The sequence below is a fragment of the Nycticebus coucang genome, chromosome 6, assembly GCF_027406575.1.
Source record: "Nycticebus coucang isolate mNycCou1 chromosome 6, mNycCou1.pri, whole genome shotgun sequence".
NCBI lineage: Eukaryota > Metazoa > Chordata > Mammalia > Primates > Lorisidae > Nycticebus > Nycticebus coucang.
The window spans coordinates 122,754,932-122,772,774 of NC_069785.1; the positions used below are offsets into that span (position 1 = coordinate 122,754,932).

Consider the following 17,843-nt stretch of genomic DNA (forward strand, 5'->3'; position numbering starts at 1 on the left):
CCTATGATTCCCCAGATCCCACCACCATGCCTTTTCTGACCCATTCAGAGAGCATATAGGAAACAAGTGGGTGTAAATGATTTCTTAGATGGATGACCTGGAATATGTTTTAATTTGTGAAAGTTAAATCTTTTAATCATTTTGCATCTTAACCGTTGTTAATTAACAAGATAGCTGGGCTATCCCTCACAACATGTCTTGACACACATGAAGACACCACCTCAGGGCTGAGATATATTGGTCTGGTGAATTAATTTGCTGTTTACTGCTTACAGAGTTCCCATGAGCTACTCCTCACCCTAGCCCCCAGGATCTATAACATGTGAGGCAGCTGTGAAGACAAGGAAAATTCCCTCCATCCTATAGATGGCGCAATGGAGCACAGATGAAAACTCACAAAAATAATCCAAATAAGAATAAGAATGGTGGGCGGCACCTGTGGCTCAAAGGGGTAGGGCGCCGGTCCCATATGCCGGAGGTGGTGGGTTCAAACCCAGCCCTGGCCAAAAACCACAAATAAATAAAGATAATAAAAAGCAAAAAAAAAATGAATAAGAATGGCTATGTTCTTATTGCCTTCCTGGCTAGCCACAAAAATCATTCTTCTCATTCTCCCATGGACTCTATAAAGAGAAAAGGGAGAAAGAAGGAAACTGAAAGGCAGTAACCAAGTCATGTATAAAATGCTTTACTTGTAGTAGTTAAAGGTTAGGTATCGGGTGGCGCCTGTGGCTCAGTGGGTAGGGCACCGGCCCCACATACTGAGGGTGGCAGGTTCAAACCTGGCCCCAGCCAAACTGCAACAAAAAAAATAGCCAGGTGTTCTGGTGGGCGCCTGTAGTTCCAGCTACTCAGGAGGCTGAGGCAAGAGAATTGCCTAAGCCCGGGAGTTGGAGGTTGCTGTGGGCTGTGACGCCTCAGTACTCTACAGAGGGCAATAAAGTGAGACTCTGTCTCTAAAAAAATAAAATGAAATGAAATAAAGGTTAAGTATCACCATCGCCATCTTTATTGGAGTCATCTATCTAACTAGGAAGCTGAAGTTACCCAGCTAAATGGCTGGCTAGGACAAAGCCCAGTCTCTCACACCACCACCTTGTGGCACCTGATGCCTGATTGCTCTTCTGCTGTCTGTCCTGCTACAGTGGTGTTTCCTTCTGGTTACCTTGGCCTGCTCGTCTGCTGAGAACATCCAGTCTACCCTGGTCACGTGTTTCTTTTCTGTGCTCTGGAAAACACATCCCATCATTGCTGAATCACCTACATGCACCATGAGCTCTGAGGACAAAACAGTAAATCAAGTCAGACCCAAAGTATAAACTATAGAAAACAAAGAATTTCGAGAAAAGATAATATTTAGCCAAATACCCTGAGCAGCAAAAATCACTCTTGCCACCAAACACTGCATATATTCCCTCTGCAGATGATCCAGATGATTCCATGTGGACAAAGTATTCAGAGGCTCCTCACTCAAACCAACAGGGTCATCCCCAAGGTCACCCTCTATGCTCACATATGCCGCCGACCCTGAGGGTTTCGGCTGCCTTCAGACTGCAAGAAGCACTCCCGGTCACCTTTATCCTTCTCCTTTCTCTTTTCCAGAATTCCTTCCATGAACTCCAATGCCACATGCTATCTGTATTAAAGGATGTATGAAAAATCTCAAAGCCCCGGCTTTCTATTCCTGCTTAGCATAAACAGGAAGTGGAAGGTTATACAATTCTAATTCTTATATACAACCCACCAATTCTCCTAACTGAAAAAATGAATCACTTTTCACTTTCTTACTCTTCTTTTATTCTTTTTATGAGTTGTCTTAGGACTTACTTAAGACTTAGTTCTGGCTCCCGTACAGGTCATGGGACTCCTTACTAGTTAGGCCAAGATAATAGACAGCTCTCCCCTGACTTTTCCTTCTGTTTCATCCTGCCTTCTCCTGCCCCCACCCTTACCACTTGACCCCCACCCTTCTCTGCTCTGGCTTTCCAACTGTGAGGCCCTCCCTTCTGCCTATTTGTATGAGCAGCTGACCTATCATGTATTTCATGCATAAGACAGAGGTCCCTGAAAAGAAAAGATATAGAAAGATGTTTCTGATTTTTTTCAGTAATGCTCTACCCAAATCAACCATAAAGTTGATTAAGAGATGAAAAGCAGGGTGGTGTATGGGGAGACACAGCCCAGGTCTTAACTGGACAGAGCATTCAGCAAAGCTCACGAGGGAATAAACAGAGTGCATAAGCTGACCTTTCATCCAATCTGTTTCCCTGGAAGAACATTAACTTCCTGCCCAGCAGGAAGGCTGCAAGATGGGAGCAAAACAAAAGAAAATGTTATGAACTCTAAACTCCATGAAGAAGATTATTTTGAAAATAATAAAAATGTACTCTAAAGAATACCAGAGAGGAAGGAAACTCCCTCTAAATCTACCAGCACATCAAGAACTAAATTCTGTTTTTTAAATGCAATAATAATAACTGGATATTTTGAATGCTTTCAAGACACCAGGCAGGTGCTAGACGCCTTATGCTAGTACACAATATATCATAGTCATTACACTACTTTGAGGTTTCACTGCTACTCTCCCATTTTATAGAAGAAGAAAGCGAAAGAGCCTCGTGTCCAGTAACAGGAGGAGCCAGCACTCAAACCCATGCCTGTGTAGAAATAAAGTCTGAGCTTTCTTTTTTTTTTTGGCCAAGGGTGGGTTTTGAACCTACCACCCTCAGCATAGGGACTGGCGCCCTACTCCTTGAGCCACAGGCGCTGCCAGGGCTGACCTTTCTTACTCACTATAACACACCATCTCACATAAGGCAGCTGATTCCAGAGCAAAAGTATAGGAAACTGATGTTATTATTATTTTATCTCTAGTATTTAAAGTAAGAACTATGAAAAAGGAATTAAAGTAGTAGAATCATAGAAAAATTATAAACTAAAGAATAAATTGTGTAGAGAAAATTATAGATGATTGCAAAATTGAGTTTCCATGTGGACAGAGTCGACCTATGTAGAGCAAGTTGAACAATTTAGTGCTAGACCACTCGGCAAAATCGTTAGGGCTTGGATTGGATCCACTTTTGGCTGGAAGAAAAAAACAATACAAATTGCTCTGCTGGCTACTGAGGAAATATCTAATTACTCCCAACATTGTTCTAGACCAGTGGTTCTCAACCTTCCTAATGCCGGGACCCTTTCATACAGTTCCTCATGTTGTGGTGACCCCCAACCATAAAATTATTTTCGTTGCTACTTCATAACTGTAATGTTGCTACTGTTATGAATCGTAATGTAAATATCTGATATGCAGGATGTATTTTCATTGTTACAAAATGGTCGTGACCCACAGGTTGAGAACCGCTGTTCTAGACTATTTCCATGGATTCTTCATCTCTTAAAATTGGCTCCTTTGGTTTCTTCTGTGTCACTTCTAAGCAAGAAAGGGCCACCTATGCTTGTAAAGTCAAAGGTTCAGGCGTGCCACTAGAGAACAAAGGCAGAAAAAAGCATACATAAAGAGAATCCTTGGGGAACACAGGCATCTGATTTGTTTCTTCTTGGAGAAGTACAGCTTTGGAAGAGAAAAACAGCAAAAAAAAGGAAAAATGAAGAGAGGGGCCAGAGGCCACCTTCTGTAACTCTTTTTTTTATAAATCAGATTCAAGTGAAGGATGTTGATGCAAGATCTTCATTCCTAAGAGGCAAGTCTGTTGATTGCTTACTCTGCCAGGCACTGTGCCCAGCGCTGCCCACAGGACAAAGAACATAGATCCGGGCGAGCAGGGAAGATATAACTGCGTGCATGTGAGGAGTGTCATCACAGAGGAAGGCGGGGTGCTTTGGAGGAGCTTGTCAGAGCTGAGAGGCTGAGGACCGAAGCTAGCTGGGAGGAGGAGGCCCCAGATTCCAGCTCTCTAACTAAACCACAAGCTTTCCTGAGGCCACAGACAGTTCATTCTATTCTACACTCATAAAGAATACATCTAGTTCTGAGGCTTGCAAACTTTTCTTCAGTTATAATATTTTCTTTATAAACATATCAATACAGCAAGACTAAATTTTAGAGACACCAGATGTCATTATTTTGGACATCACTAGTATATTATAGAAGAGAGACATGGAGTTATTTACATGATGAAAGATTTCAGAACTTCAGTGGAATGGATAGCTTCACAGGAGGCCATTGCAGTAGCGATTGAGTTCACTAGTAAACTTCCCAAGAAGGTCACCATCTCTAAATAAGAAATGATCACTGTCATCTAGAACTACTTCGGTGCTTCCATGTCTAGATTCTGGGAGAACTTTACCTTCAACTTCTATGCTAACTAGTTGAATCTCTCCACTCTTTTCTCTAGAGCCTGATCCAATACCTCCTACTGTTGTTTACAATACTTTTCCTGGAAATTTTTCTGGAAGCACAATGCCCTTTTTGGTTACAGTCTCAGCTGCATTCCCTTCAGCTGATACCTGGGCCTATCCTCCCCTGCCATGACTTGGGCCACCAGAACTCACACACTCACTTTTCAATTGTTTTAAAGGAACAAACTAACAAACAGAATCTTAATGAATAAAACAGGAAAAAGGAAAAGGACTTGGTTGGAATGGAGGTGGGAGCCTGGGGTCCTATCTGAGTCTTTTACCCACCTGGCCCTGTTCTTATCCTTCTGCTACCCGAGGTTCCTGGGAGCATCAGGATAACTTCTATAGTGCACGATGCTAACACCACCCATCGGCAACGCCACACCCTCCATTCATAAATAGGAAAATGAGGTGCAAATAAGTTAGAAAGATCTGCTCATTTCTTTTATAACCCCCTGAACACCCAACACAGGTATGTGGCATAAAACATGGATGTGGCATCAATGTGGATAATTGGTGGGAGCTCTCGGTATAGTAAAAAGAACACAGGCTTTGTTGTCAAGTGCTGGTTATGCCATTTAATAAATATGTGTCTTTCTCCAAGCCTCAGTTATCTCATCTGTAAGATGGAAAGAATCGTGCATCCTTCACAGGGCTTTCACGAAAAGGAAATAAGTTTAAGGTAATAATAAAGTAATGATTTAATCATTTTTAGTTAATAAAATAACTATTGTCGTTTACTGAAGACTGACGCGGTGGGAAGTACTTAGCCCAAAGGCCGGTATTTGCTCAACAAAATCAGCCCCCTTGCTTCTTGCACATCAAATGTCTCACCCCTTGGCCCCTCTCTGAACCAGCACCCACGTACCTTTGGGCTCCTCTGGTAAAACATGGAGCACCACAGCCTTCTTGAACACCAGGCTCTCCCTTTCCAGGCGGATTTCACAGGTATAGGTGCCCTGGTCAGCCTCTTGCACATCTCGGAGCAGGAGAGAACCATCATTGTGCAAGATGTCCCCCACCAAGCACGCACGTTTCTGGAAGCGCCCAATAGGCACGCTAAGGTTGGCATAATAGTACAGTACATATTCATCCTGGAGGGCAACACAACATTCGAGAAAATCAAAAGAGCTGCTAGACCTAGGAGTATGAATCCAAAAGACCCTATTTTGGAGGCAGCATAATGATCACCATCATGATGGTCAAAAATAGTTGCTACTGGTGGCGCCTGTGGCTCAAAGGAGTGGGGCGCCAGCCTCATATGCCAGAGGTGGCAGGTTCAAACCCAGCCCCGGCCAAAAACAGCAAAAAAAAGAAAAGAAAATAGTTGGTATTCACAATGTAGGGGTGTATGACACACCTTTTGGGTGTAGGACATAGCTACAAGAGGGACTCTACCTAACAAATTCAAATATTGTGATTTGGTTGGTTGTACCCTCCCATTAACCTGCAATTTAAAAAAAATACTTGTTACTCAGTTAAAAATGGTGCCAGGCAATATTCTAACTTGCACAAGGTCTGTGCTTTCTACAAACACAATTTTCTACAAACACAAAGGGAGAAATATGGTTCGCACATTTTTATTTCTTACGCTTTAAGGTTAAATGAAATACCTGCTCTGAGGATCACTCTGGGGTTTCCATCTCACAGTCTTTAAAAGACATCTCTCAAAAAAATAAATAAAAACCATCTCTCATTTTCACCCCATGTTCTGCCATGGCCCCAGCTTAGATGGCATGGCCTGCTCCTGGCACGGCCTGCTGGCAGCTGTCAGAACAGAAAAGGAGGTGTCATCAATAGGAAATGGCTCCAGGCCGGGAGGAGGAGTCCTGGGGAATTCTTATTTCTATTGCACCCTGGGTCTATTCCTCTTATAGTAATAAAAATTTGAGTTGAGAACCGAATTACAGGGATAACATGGAACATGCTCTAAATTACAAAAAAAAATTTTTTCATTTGCAAATGTTGGGACTTTATTGTTAGTAACAAAGTATATTCACAACATATTTCACAAATGATCGTGACATACAAGTATCTCCACAGAATCTCCGATGAAGCTTAATATGTTGTTTCCTAGTCCAAAGAGCTCTATGAAAGACCCTTCCCCAGCCACGCTGCATCTGCTAATCCCAGCAATTGAAGCAGCCCCAAGGGAGAAAAAGATGATCCCCTGCACACAAATGGGACAATAGAATGCTGGGAAAAAATCTGTCTTCCTTCCCCAAAATAGATCATTTGTGACATTGTTCTTATGCCTAGGTCAGGACTAGTCTGTCTGGACCTCTTGCTGATCTGTGCTACTCTAGAAAGGGTAAAAGACAGAGGCAGGAAACTAACAAAAGGTTTTGTGTATGTGTCCCACAGCCCCCACCCCCAGCTACCTGAGAGTTAAGCATTATCATCGTTACTGTTACCTTTCTCTTCATAAATCAGGAAGCTGAAGTTCAGCAAGGTTGGGTAACTTGCCCAACTGAGTGGGTAGCCACAAGTGGCTGAGCTAAGAGGAGGCCAGTTCTGACAAGCTCCAAACCCCAGGCTCTTGCAATGCCACCCGAGGCCTGATTCTCTCCCTCCCCATCAGCCTAGGGCTTCTACTCCACAGTGACATTCGCCTCTCATTACCTGGGCCTGATTTCCTGGTGAGAGCATCCAGTCTACCTTGATCACGCGTTTCTCTTCTGTGCTCTGGAAAACACATCCCATCAGAGCAGAATCACCCACATGGACTGTTAGCTCAGGGGAAGAAACAACCAAGTCATTCAGGCCCAAGGAATAATCTATAGAAGTCAAAGGCAAGAGGACAGACCATTTAGACAAATACCCTCAACAACAGAAATCGGCATCAATCGCCAAGTACTAAACACCCCACTCAGCCAGGCGCAGTGGCTCACGTTTATAATCCTGGCACTCTGGGAGGCCAAGGCCGGTGGATTGTTTGAGCTCAGGAGTTTGAGACCAGCCTGAGCAAGAGGAAGACCCCCATCTCTACTAAAAACAGAAAACAACTAGCTGGGCATTGTGGTGCATTCCTGTAGTCCCAGCTACTCGGGAGGCAGGAGGGTTGGCTCAAACCGAAGAGCTTGAGGTTGCTGTGAGCTATGACGCCAGGGCACTCTCACAAATAGAGTGAGACTCTGTTTCTAAAAATGAAAATAAATAAATAAATAAAATAAACACCCCCTGTTTCTAAAAATGAAAAAATAAATAAATAAATAAGACAATAAAAATAAAATAAATAAAATAATCCACTCCCTGGATGATGCAACATAAAGAAAGCACTCTGAGGCTACTCACTCAAACCAACATGGCATCCCCCAGGCTACCAGAAACATCCACTAGTTACCTACTTAGCTAAAGTCAGAAGCATTCTGCAATCTTCCTACTGCAATAAACGCTATCCCTTCTCCTATTTAATCCCTTCCCCCTTTTCCAGATGTCCTCCTCCCATCCTTTCTAAAGAAACAAGGGAAACCCCTAAGTCCTTCCTTTCTGGTCACCATAAACAGGAAAGGGGGCGTTTCTTGTTCTTCATTTTCCCACTGGTTCCCTGTCTGAAAAGCCGATTCCTGGTACCTTTCGTTTACTTCCTCCTTTTCCTTTCTTGAGTTCCTTTACAAAAGTTTATCTCTGCATGTGCTGGCTGCTTCTGGCTGCAGTGCAGGCCCCTGTGAGGATTAGGCCAATGCAGAGTACAACTGTCTCCTTCAGTTTCCTCGGTGCTTGCTCTTTGCCCATTTCACCCTCTTCTAGCTTCGCCAACAGCCCTGGCTCTCCAGCCAGTAGGCAGCTCACAAGTGGACCCCCCATCCAGTATTTGTATGTTGCTGAAGCAAGTTTAAGAGGTCACTAAACAAGAAAATCGTTACATGGATATTTTTGTTTTCATACAAAGAGACAAAATCAAGAAAGACACATGTAGATGCTGCTCACTCCTATCAAAGGAGAGCCAAGGGAACACATATGGGAATGAACAGAAAAGGTGCCAGTCTTTTCATCCAAGCTGTTTCCCTGATGGAAGAGCGTTAACTTCCTGCCCAACAGCAGGCGCACCCAGCAGGGAGAATGGAAAAGAAAACATGAACTCTAAACCCTTTGGAAGGAATTATTTTGAAAGAAATGAAAATTAGCTCCAACAACTATTTGGAATTTTCCTATGAGGAAGAACTGAGCAGAAGTGGTTAAAGGTATAATAAGCGAATGGAATTTACTATTAAGATCACTGTGTGGAGAATTAAACGAAGGACTGCTAGACACAGCAGCAACCAAAGTCAAAGAAAAGGAGACCTTCTACAGAAAAGGAGAACCTCTTCATGGAGAAGTAACCCCCATCACTGTGCTGCAAAGCTCCTGCAGATGAGCTGGGACTGGTGGTAGCTCTCTGGACAGAAGAGCAAAACCCTGCAATCTGCTTCACAGACCTCTGAGAAGATGTCTCAGTACCTCTGAGAGCATCATGTCCCTGCTTCTGTGAAAAAAATTCTCCAATACGTGGCTCAGCATCCGTAGCACAGTGGTTACAGTGCCAGCCACGTACACTGAGGGTGGCGGGTTCGAACCCAGCCCGGGCCAGCTAAACAATGACAACTGCAACAAAAAATAGCCGGGCGTTGTGGCAGTTGCCTGTAGTCCCAGCTACTTGGGAGGCTGAGGCAAGAGAATCACTTAAGTCCAAGAGTTTGAGGTTGCTGTGAGCTGTGACGGCACTGCACTCAATTAAGGGTGACAAAATGAGACTGTCTCGAAAAGAAAATTTTTTTTTCTAATACATACCATTTTTGTGTATGCGTGCGTGTGTGTGTGTGTGTGTGCACTGTGTTGCCTGAAATTGGGGCAAAGGCAACCCTTTTGTATATTTGCTGAGTCAGTATTTAGGTCACCATCCACAGTTCAAAAAATAACAATAAAGAGAAAAATAAAAGGCTATGAACAAAGCACCAACTAATTTATTCTCCCCACAGAGCTATATCCAGGGAATAAAGAGAAAGATGAGGGGAAGAGGAGGAAACCATTTGAAAAAAGTGGAGATGAGCAGTGTAGGTCTCCCCGAACACTACAGTCAGGTGTAAACAGGAGACTCCCATCTAGCGTGATGGGATGGCCAGGGCAGGCTCCTCAAGAGGAAATGAGTGTGGGGAAACTGGAAGGATGAGGAAGCCTCGAGCAGGCTTGCTTGGATGAGGTGCTGGAAGGAAATTTCCGGGAAAGGAAAGCATTGCAAAGTGGGAAAGAGCTCGGTGCATTTGGGGAACTGTAAGAAGGCTCATATGACCACAGCATGCAAGCGATGAAAGGGGTGCTGGGCTTCTCTTTCTCTCTTTGATAATTTCAGTTCCTGACCTGAGACTAGCTGTGGTTTTAAAGATACCAATTTTTAAAGACAGCAATTTAAAGTACAGGCATGCCACGGGGAAACTTTGTGTCACAGAAGAGGGTCCTGGAATACCCGATAAGGACCCAAAGGCATTCTAAGAAAAACAGGGGATGATTCAGCTTTCCATCCCTAAAACATCTGTTTTTCAGCAAAACTAGGAAGTTCCACATTAGGGTTTCCATTTTCAACAAATCCAGAGGAATTTAAAATATGTAAAATTGCTTTTAAAACTACACAAGACTTGCAAGAAATCAAATACCCACTCACCCACCAGTCCCTTGGCTTCTACTTACCCAGTAACACTGGGATCAGGATGAGTTTCAGTGGGTAAAACATGCTGCTCTCACTTTTCAATCTTAAGATAAAAGAACAAAAATCAGTAAATCGCGTCAAGATAAGTTTGTTAATTTAACAAACCAGTAGTGAGTGCCTATTCGGGCCAGCCTTTGTCTGGGATGCTAGGACACAACATTGAAGGAGGGAGACGAAATTCTGTTTCACTTACAGTTTACATGTGGGTGAAGATGGAAAAAAAAAAGCGAATGAATGAATAAGAAAATACCAGATGTAGGGCGGCACCTGTGGCTCAAAGGGATAGGGCGCCAGTCCCATATGCTGGAGGTGGTGGGTTCAAACACAGCCCTGGCCAAAAAAAAAAAAGAAAATACCAGATGTCAGTAAGTGTCAGGATGAAACAAAACAGTGGTGTTTATCAAGTCACCTGGGGGCTGCTTTACATTAGGCATAGGGAAGAACAGATGAAAATGACTTTTCAAGAGAAAGAAAGAAAATGATTACAGGATGCCCTTGAGATGACAACCCTAGACTTTGTAAACGTGCATATTTCACACAAACAAAAAATGATGGGCCGGGCCAGGTGGCTCACACTTACAACCAGCACTCTGGGAGGCTGAGGTGGGAGGATTGCTTGAGCCCAGGAATATGAGGTTGCTGTGAGCTAGGATGATACATGGCAATGCAACCTGGGTGACAGAGTAAGATTTTTTTCTTAAAAAAAAGGTGGACGCTCTGTCTTAAATTTTCACCTATCTCTCCAACTAAATGAGAATCACTACTTTTAAATAAATGAAGAATGTTCAGGCCATGTGAGAAAGAAGATACAACAAGTAAGAGGAAATTTTTAACTCAGTTAAGGCATTAACCCAGCTCCATGACACAAGCCTCATGAAAGGTCCTCGGTGAGCCTTTTTAAAAAGCTTTCTTAAGGCAAGGCAGCACAGGGAGAATGAGAATTAGGGTGTATGTGGGCAAACGTATTTCTTTAAAGTCTATAATTATCTCTGTGGTATTAATTTCATTGCATTCCCAGATCCTGGAAGGGAATTCACTATCTACACAACGCCCCCTGATTTCTTAGCTCAACAGAAGAACCCTAACTCTGAGGAGTTACAACTCTACTATGTCATGTTCCTATGCACTGGTCCTAGCCATGGTCCCTGTATCCCTGGTCCCCCTACCACTGGAGAAATTCCCACCTCAGAATTAGCTAAGAGGAAAGGTCTTTTTATTGCATTAACATCAAGGCACCCCACCTGGCTCTGCTGGGGCCTCTGGCACATATAATGGCCATTTGACTTTGTAAAAGTTAATAACCTGAGAGATTCCTTACCTGTGTTCTTTTCTTTGTGTGTGTGTGTTTTTTTTTTTTTTGGCCGGGGCTGGGTTTGAACCCGCCACCTCCGGCATATGGGACCGGCGCCCTACTCCTTGAGCCACAGGCGCCACCCCCTTGCCTGTGTTCTAATCAACCAAATCCTCCACCTGGAAAATCAGGGTCAAACTGTCAAGGAAGCTCCTATCCTAGGTCTCACTTATGCAGAGAAGTCATTTCCTCGCCTATAACATGGGGTTAATAATGCCAGGATAACATAATAATGTAGGTGACAGTGCTCTGAAAAATAGGAAGTATTACCATAGAAGATCCTATTTTTTTATAACCCAAGAGTCAGACAGAAAACAAAATTTGTAGTTTTGAGGGGAGATTTCAGATTCTGAACTCCTACCTCTATAAAAATGACACATGATGGGCTCAGCACTCATAGCACAGTGATTATGGTGCCAGCCACATACACTGAGGCTGGCAGGTTCAAACCCGGCCCGGGACAGCTAAAACAACAATGACAACTGCAACAACAACAACAACAAAAAACAGCCAGGCATTGTGGTGGGTGCCTGTAGTCCCAGTTACTTGGGAGGCTGGGGCAAGAGAATGATTTAAGCCCAAGAGTTGGCAGATGCTGTGAGCTGTGACGCACAGCACTCTACTGAGGGCGACAACTTGACACTCTGTCTCAAAAAAAAAAAAAAAAAGGCATATGATGAATCAGAATGAAATGGAAACTTACAAGTTTCCATTTTTGAGCCCTCTTGTACCAATGTCTATAATAATCACACTGATCCAGATATCAAAGCCTCACAATAAATTCCCCCAAACAGAAGTGCAGCTAATGAAAACACAGATTTTCTCTCTCATGATAGCCAAAGCCTTATTCCTGCTCCAAGCTGCCCACCTCATCCCCACTCATATATATAGATAAATGTCAAAAAGAACTTCCTCTATAGCATGTCCTAATGTTTGTTAATCAAAGCTGGGACCTCTAAGGTCCCCATCACCTTCTGAATGACCCTTTCTCCGGGAATTGGTTGTGTTCCCTTGTCTGCTCCCTCATGTCTGCACCCTCCCAAGGGCAGACGTCCCTTGATATTTGCACCCCATTTCTGTGCTACGGCACCTGTAGAGGGCCTGGCACACACTGGATGAATGCTTACAGCTGCCAATGTGACCATTACATTGAAATCAATTTCAAGGCATCCTGCACCCCCACCATTCTACTCTGAGAGGAAACCAGCGATTCTTAAAACATTCTGAATCTACTCATGAAATCTGAGTTGCTCAGAGCAACACCAAAAACCATCTTCAAACAAATTCTAAGAAACCTGCCGTCTGATGACTAGAAGGTATCTTCAGCCCTAAATAGTCAAATGCATCATTTGAACTCTGTAAATGAAGAGAAAAGCAATGATTTTAGCAGGAAAAAACACTGAATTGGAGTTTTAAAAAAATTCTCTTCCGGACTTAGATCTTCCACTAACTCTTTGATCTTTGGGAAAATCACTCAACCTCCCTGGGTCTCATTTTTAACATTAAAGGATCAGATTTTTTTTCCTAGTTATTAAAGCAGCAGTTAATAGACATTAAATCAGATGCAGTCATTTATCAGGCGCTATCTGAGCGCTTTACATATTAACTCATTTCATGCTCATCGCCCTATGAGGTTTTACAGATGAGGAAACTGAGGCACAGATTAGCAAAGTGACTTGCCTAAAAACACACAGCAAGTGGCAGAGCCAGGATTCAGACCCAGATATTCTGAATCCCACTTGAGTCCTTGCCACACACACTGTATGCTGCTTCCCCATGTTTGTGAACATAATCAACATTTTACAGCGAGGCTTTTCTGAACTTTGTCCATACAAGATAAATCTGCTCCCCCTAACTGAATGTTCTTCTAAGCCCCATTGCTCACACCTTCACCCAATTAACTCCCCTTCATCACTCAGATCTCACATTTGAATGTCATTTCATCAGGAAACCTCTCCTTAATCATTCATCCCAGGTCAGATCCCCTAGCTACGTGTCTTAATATTATCTTTCCTTTAGAAAATTTGTCATAATTTCTAATTATCTATTTATTTTTTGTGCTGATTTGATTAAGGTCCTGCTCCCCACCTCCCGAGACTATAGAGTCCAGGATGCCAAGGGGGTGTTTATGGGCCACCGTGCCCCCAGGGCCAGCATGCTGTAAGGTACAGGGAAGCACTCAGTAACTACTTGTTGGCTGAGTTCATAACACCTTGAACATTTGCCAAGAGCACTAATCAAGTTTAAATTCCCTAGTTAGCTGCCAAATATTTGGAAATTCTTATCTATATATTTATACATACTAATTCTGCATTTAATGTGTACATATATATCTGAGTAACTAGATTGTGACTTCATATATATACATCAATAAAATGAGTTTCAGTTTTTTGTTTTTTGGCCAGGGCCAGGTTTGAACTCGCCATCTCTGGCATATGGGGCCAGCACCCTACTCCTTGAGCCACAGGCGCCGCCCCTGAATTTCAGTTTTGAAAAATCCAACACAAGCATTCAGAAGGACTTTAAGCACCTTGAAAATCAACATCATTTAAATTCTCAACTTCTGGCGGCGCCTGTGGCTCAGTGAGTAGGGCACCGGCCCCATATACCAAGGGTGGCGAGTTCGAACCCAGCCCCAGCCTAACTGAAACAAAAAATAGCCAGGCATTGTGGCAGATGCCTGTAGTCCCAGCTACTCGGGAGGCTGAGGCAAGAGAGTTGCTGTGAGCTATGACAGCACAGCACTCTACCAAGAGCAACAAAGTGAGACTGTCTCTAAAAAAGTAAATAAATTCACAGCTTCTACCTTGCTTTCTTCTCTTTCTAGAGCCTGATTTATCTCCTCAGCAGATGTTCTTGACATAATATTGCATAGTAAATTATCTCATATAGTGGCCAAATGTTTTGATGTGAGCTCATGACCCTTTCATAATATAAAAAATATATATAAACATAAAAAAAAATTTTTAATGCTCAACATCACTAATCATCAGGGAAATGCAAATCAAAACCACAATGAGATATCATCTCACCCCAGTTAGGATGACTATTATCAAAAAGATAAAAAAATTAAAAATAAATAAATAAAAATAAAAGACAAAAAATAGCAAATGCTGGTAAGAATGCGGAGAAAAGGGAACTCTCATATGCTCTTTGTGGGAATGTAAACCAGTATAGCCACTGTGGACAACAGTATGGAGATCCCTTGAAAAACTACCAGCAAAAGTACTACACGATCCAGCAATCCCACTACTAGGCATTTTCCAAAGGAAAGGAAATCCACATATAAAAGAGACATAGGGACCCCCATGTTTATTGAAGCACTATTCATATTAATAGCAGCTAAAGTATGGAGTCAACACCAATATCCAACACAGATCACCAGATAAAGAATTGGGGCGTGTATGTGTGTGTATATGGAATACTATTCAGCCATTAAAAAAGAATGATATCCTGTCATTTGTGTCAATGTGGATAGAAGTAGAGGAAATTCTACTAAGTGAAATAAGCCGGGAATATAAAGTTAAACATTCCATATCTCACTCATATATGGAAACTAAAAAAAGTTGATCTCTTAAAAGTAAAACAAAAAACAACAGGGGATGCTAGAGGCTGGAGGCAGGGGAGACAGGGTGAGATTTGTTAAAAGATACAAAATTGCAGCTAGATAGGAGGAATCATTTCTAGTGTTCTACAGTGCATAGGATGACAACAGATAACAATAATATATTCCATAGTTTCAAACAGATAGAAGGATATTGAAGGTTCCTGAAACAAAGAAGCGATAAACATTTAAGATGACAGATGTGATAGTAATTACCCTGATTTGAATGCTACACATTGCATATAACAAAACATTCTATGTACCCCATAAATATGTACAGTTATTATGTCAATTAAATTTTTTTAAAAAATAGTGTTGGGTAATTGTTATTCTTGGCATTGTTAGGACAGAAAAAAAAGCTTCAGAAAAGAGACCCATGGTAATGAGACCATCACACAGGATGTGAAATTAACCTCTGAATGTTACAATATTAGGAGACAAAGTAACCAAGAGCTACTCTCAATAACCAAGAGCTGCTCTCAGCCAGCCAGTGTCTGCCCCTGGTAAGAACAACCCACCCCTGAAAGTTCAAGTGCACAGCCTTGAACTGGTCTGCTCACTGGTCTGCTCTGCCTAGAAAGCTAAATCTCCTCCATCTCTCTAAAAGCTGCTGTGCACCTCTGGGGTCTCAGATAGTTTTAGGTATGCAAGTCCACATAACCATTCTGAGGCATGAACCTCTTAGAATATGCCCTCATTTTTCCTTCCCAGCCATTGGATACAGGCTAGGAGGTTACATGACTTCTGTAACACCGTTTTGGGTTACATCAGTCCACCCTCTACCAAGTGGGACCATGGAGGTCATTACTAGATCCGTCTTTCCTGAGGTCAGGGCTATTGTCAAGGTGTGACAATTACGGAAGACAGCCTAGTTCTTTTCAGAGGTTCAAGTTCCTGGCTTCTAAAGCTTATTAGATATTGAATTTTCTAGAATAGGGAGAAAGAACAGAGCAGAGTAACCATGTGAGATGATGGATATGTTAATCTGTGTCATCCTAGTAACCTTTTTACAATCTACATGTCCCCCTAACATCATGTTTTATACCTTTAATATATAGAGTAAGACTTATTTAAAAATAAAATACTCTTCTCTAAAAATAAAAAAGAAACAGTTAAGAGGTTCTGCCATGAGCTCAAGGACAGCCAGTCACAGCTCTACCAAAAGTCACAGTAGACTTCAAAGCTAAAGCTCTACTGTCATTGTCATCACGAAGTCTTATTATGAGCAAACCTTGCTCTTCTTTTCTCTGAGAATCTTAACATAAATTACTCAATACTTTAGAAACTGAAATTGCACCCACTAGACTACCTTGTGGCATCCTCCTGCAGAAACCATACACCTTGTAACCCAAAGGATTGCCAGTTAAAGCAGCCTTCCTCTGAGTGAGAAATAGCCTTCAGAACCAGCCTTCTCCTGAGTGAGGAAAAGTCCACAAAACGGCTTAAAAAATAGAAAGCAACTGCTTACCCACGACGAAGCGCGATGAAGAGTGCCCAGGACGGGCAGAGCACGGAACTCTCCCACAGCTGCCCTTCCCAAGCCCAGCTGGTGACACTTCTGCTCTCTGTCAGGCTCAGAGCAAACCAAATGCGTGCCTTCTGAAGTGGCTGCAGACATGCAAACAGGAACCTCGAAGTTGAGGTTCTCATTTCAGTGGTCTGGCCCCATTACCCAATTTTGTTTATACTGTCATTCCAAAAAGAAGTAACTGATGAATTCAATTGACAGGGGTAAGCCTCGCTCCCCAGACCTCTGCAAGTACCAGCTCCCCCTCTAGACTACAAGCTCTCTGAGGGTAGGCTCTGGGATGGCATCAGGCACACATTTGCTGAGGAAGAAGTCAGAACCATGCAAACAAAATACAATAAATTTTAAGATTAACAAAAAACATTTGGCTCTGTGTAGGGTATAGCAGCCTCTTATTTTTTTCTCCCAACACAGAGGAACTAGATAGTCAGGCAACCACCCAATCCCTGCTTCCAAAAATGCCTGCCCCATCCTCCAACTCTTGTAGATTTCTCTGACCCTGTGATATCAACATTTTCAAAATGCAGCCAGCAATTTATTCCCCCTAGAGAACTCCTGAGGAGACTGGGCCATCTTAGGTAAGAGTTCAAGGCTTCTTCAGTTCAAGATACCTCTCTGTCTTTAGTCACTGCTTCACAATAAGTATTCTTAATGTACACGCCTTCACCCCCAACTGGCTTGATCATAGGCATGGACTAGTCTCAAGGAACTTATCTGAATCATTTGAAAAGCAGTTGAACGTTTGCTCTCCTTAACAAGGATGCTACGTGGTCTTTGAGAAGTGGCGTGCTAGTAAGCCGGCAATGTCCACAGCATAAATATTTCCACCATGGTCTGTTTCTTTTTTGTTTGTTTGTTTGCAGTTTTTGGCCAGGGCTGGGTTTGAACCCACCACCTCCGGCATATGGGGCCGGCGCCCTACTCCTTTGAGCCACAGGCGCCGCCCCACCATGGTCTGTTTTGAGCTATCATCAGTTTAGCAACTGGCTGGCAAAACTCCTAAAAATTTAAGACGGGTCGAGTATCCCTTAACCAAAAATTGTTGGCACCAGAGTGGTTTAGATTTCAGATGCTTTTAGATTTCAGATGTTTTCAGGTTTTGGAATATTTGCAGAATACATAACAGTTCCAGTATTCCTAATGTGAAAATCCAAACTCTGAAATGTTCCAATGAGCAAAGCCTTTCAGTGTCATGCTGTCACGGAAAAAGTTTCAGGCTTCAGAGCCTTGCAGAATTTGGATTTTCAGATGAGGGCTGCTCAACCCATAATCAGCTATTTCCAGGTTCTTGCTGGGGTACATTTCAGACATGACTAGT

General features: G+C 42.7%; 1 protein-coding gene across 5 annotated transcripts in view; it reads right to left on the reverse strand.

Annotated features, from left to right (window-relative positions):
* JAML (junction adhesion molecule like) overlaps positions 1–16,586 on the reverse strand; it is a 29,857-nt gene extending 13,271 nt beyond the window's left edge. For 2 of the 5 annotated variants that reach the window (XM_053594156.1, XM_053594155.1), the window contains exons 1-5: positions 16,466–16,586; positions 10,024–10,085; positions 6,982–7,136; positions 5,228–5,453; positions 1,166–1,278 (exon numbers count right to left, since the gene is read on the reverse strand). In XM_053594156.1, the coding sequence (XP_053450131.1) occupies positions 1,166–1,278; positions 5,228–5,453; positions 6,982–7,136; positions 10,024–10,066 (537 nt within the window). In that variant the 5' untranslated portion in view covers positions 10,067–10,085; positions 16,466–16,586. Of the gene's footprint in view, positions 1–1,165; positions 1,279–5,227; positions 5,454–6,981; positions 7,137–7,706; positions 7,800–7,932; positions 7,953–10,023; positions 10,086–16,465 lie in introns of those variants that run through there. The other 3 variants (XM_053594159.1, XM_053594158.1, XM_053594157.1) reach the window with 3 other exon arrangements.
* Between the last annotated feature and the right edge of the window lie 1,257 nt (positions 16,587–17,843).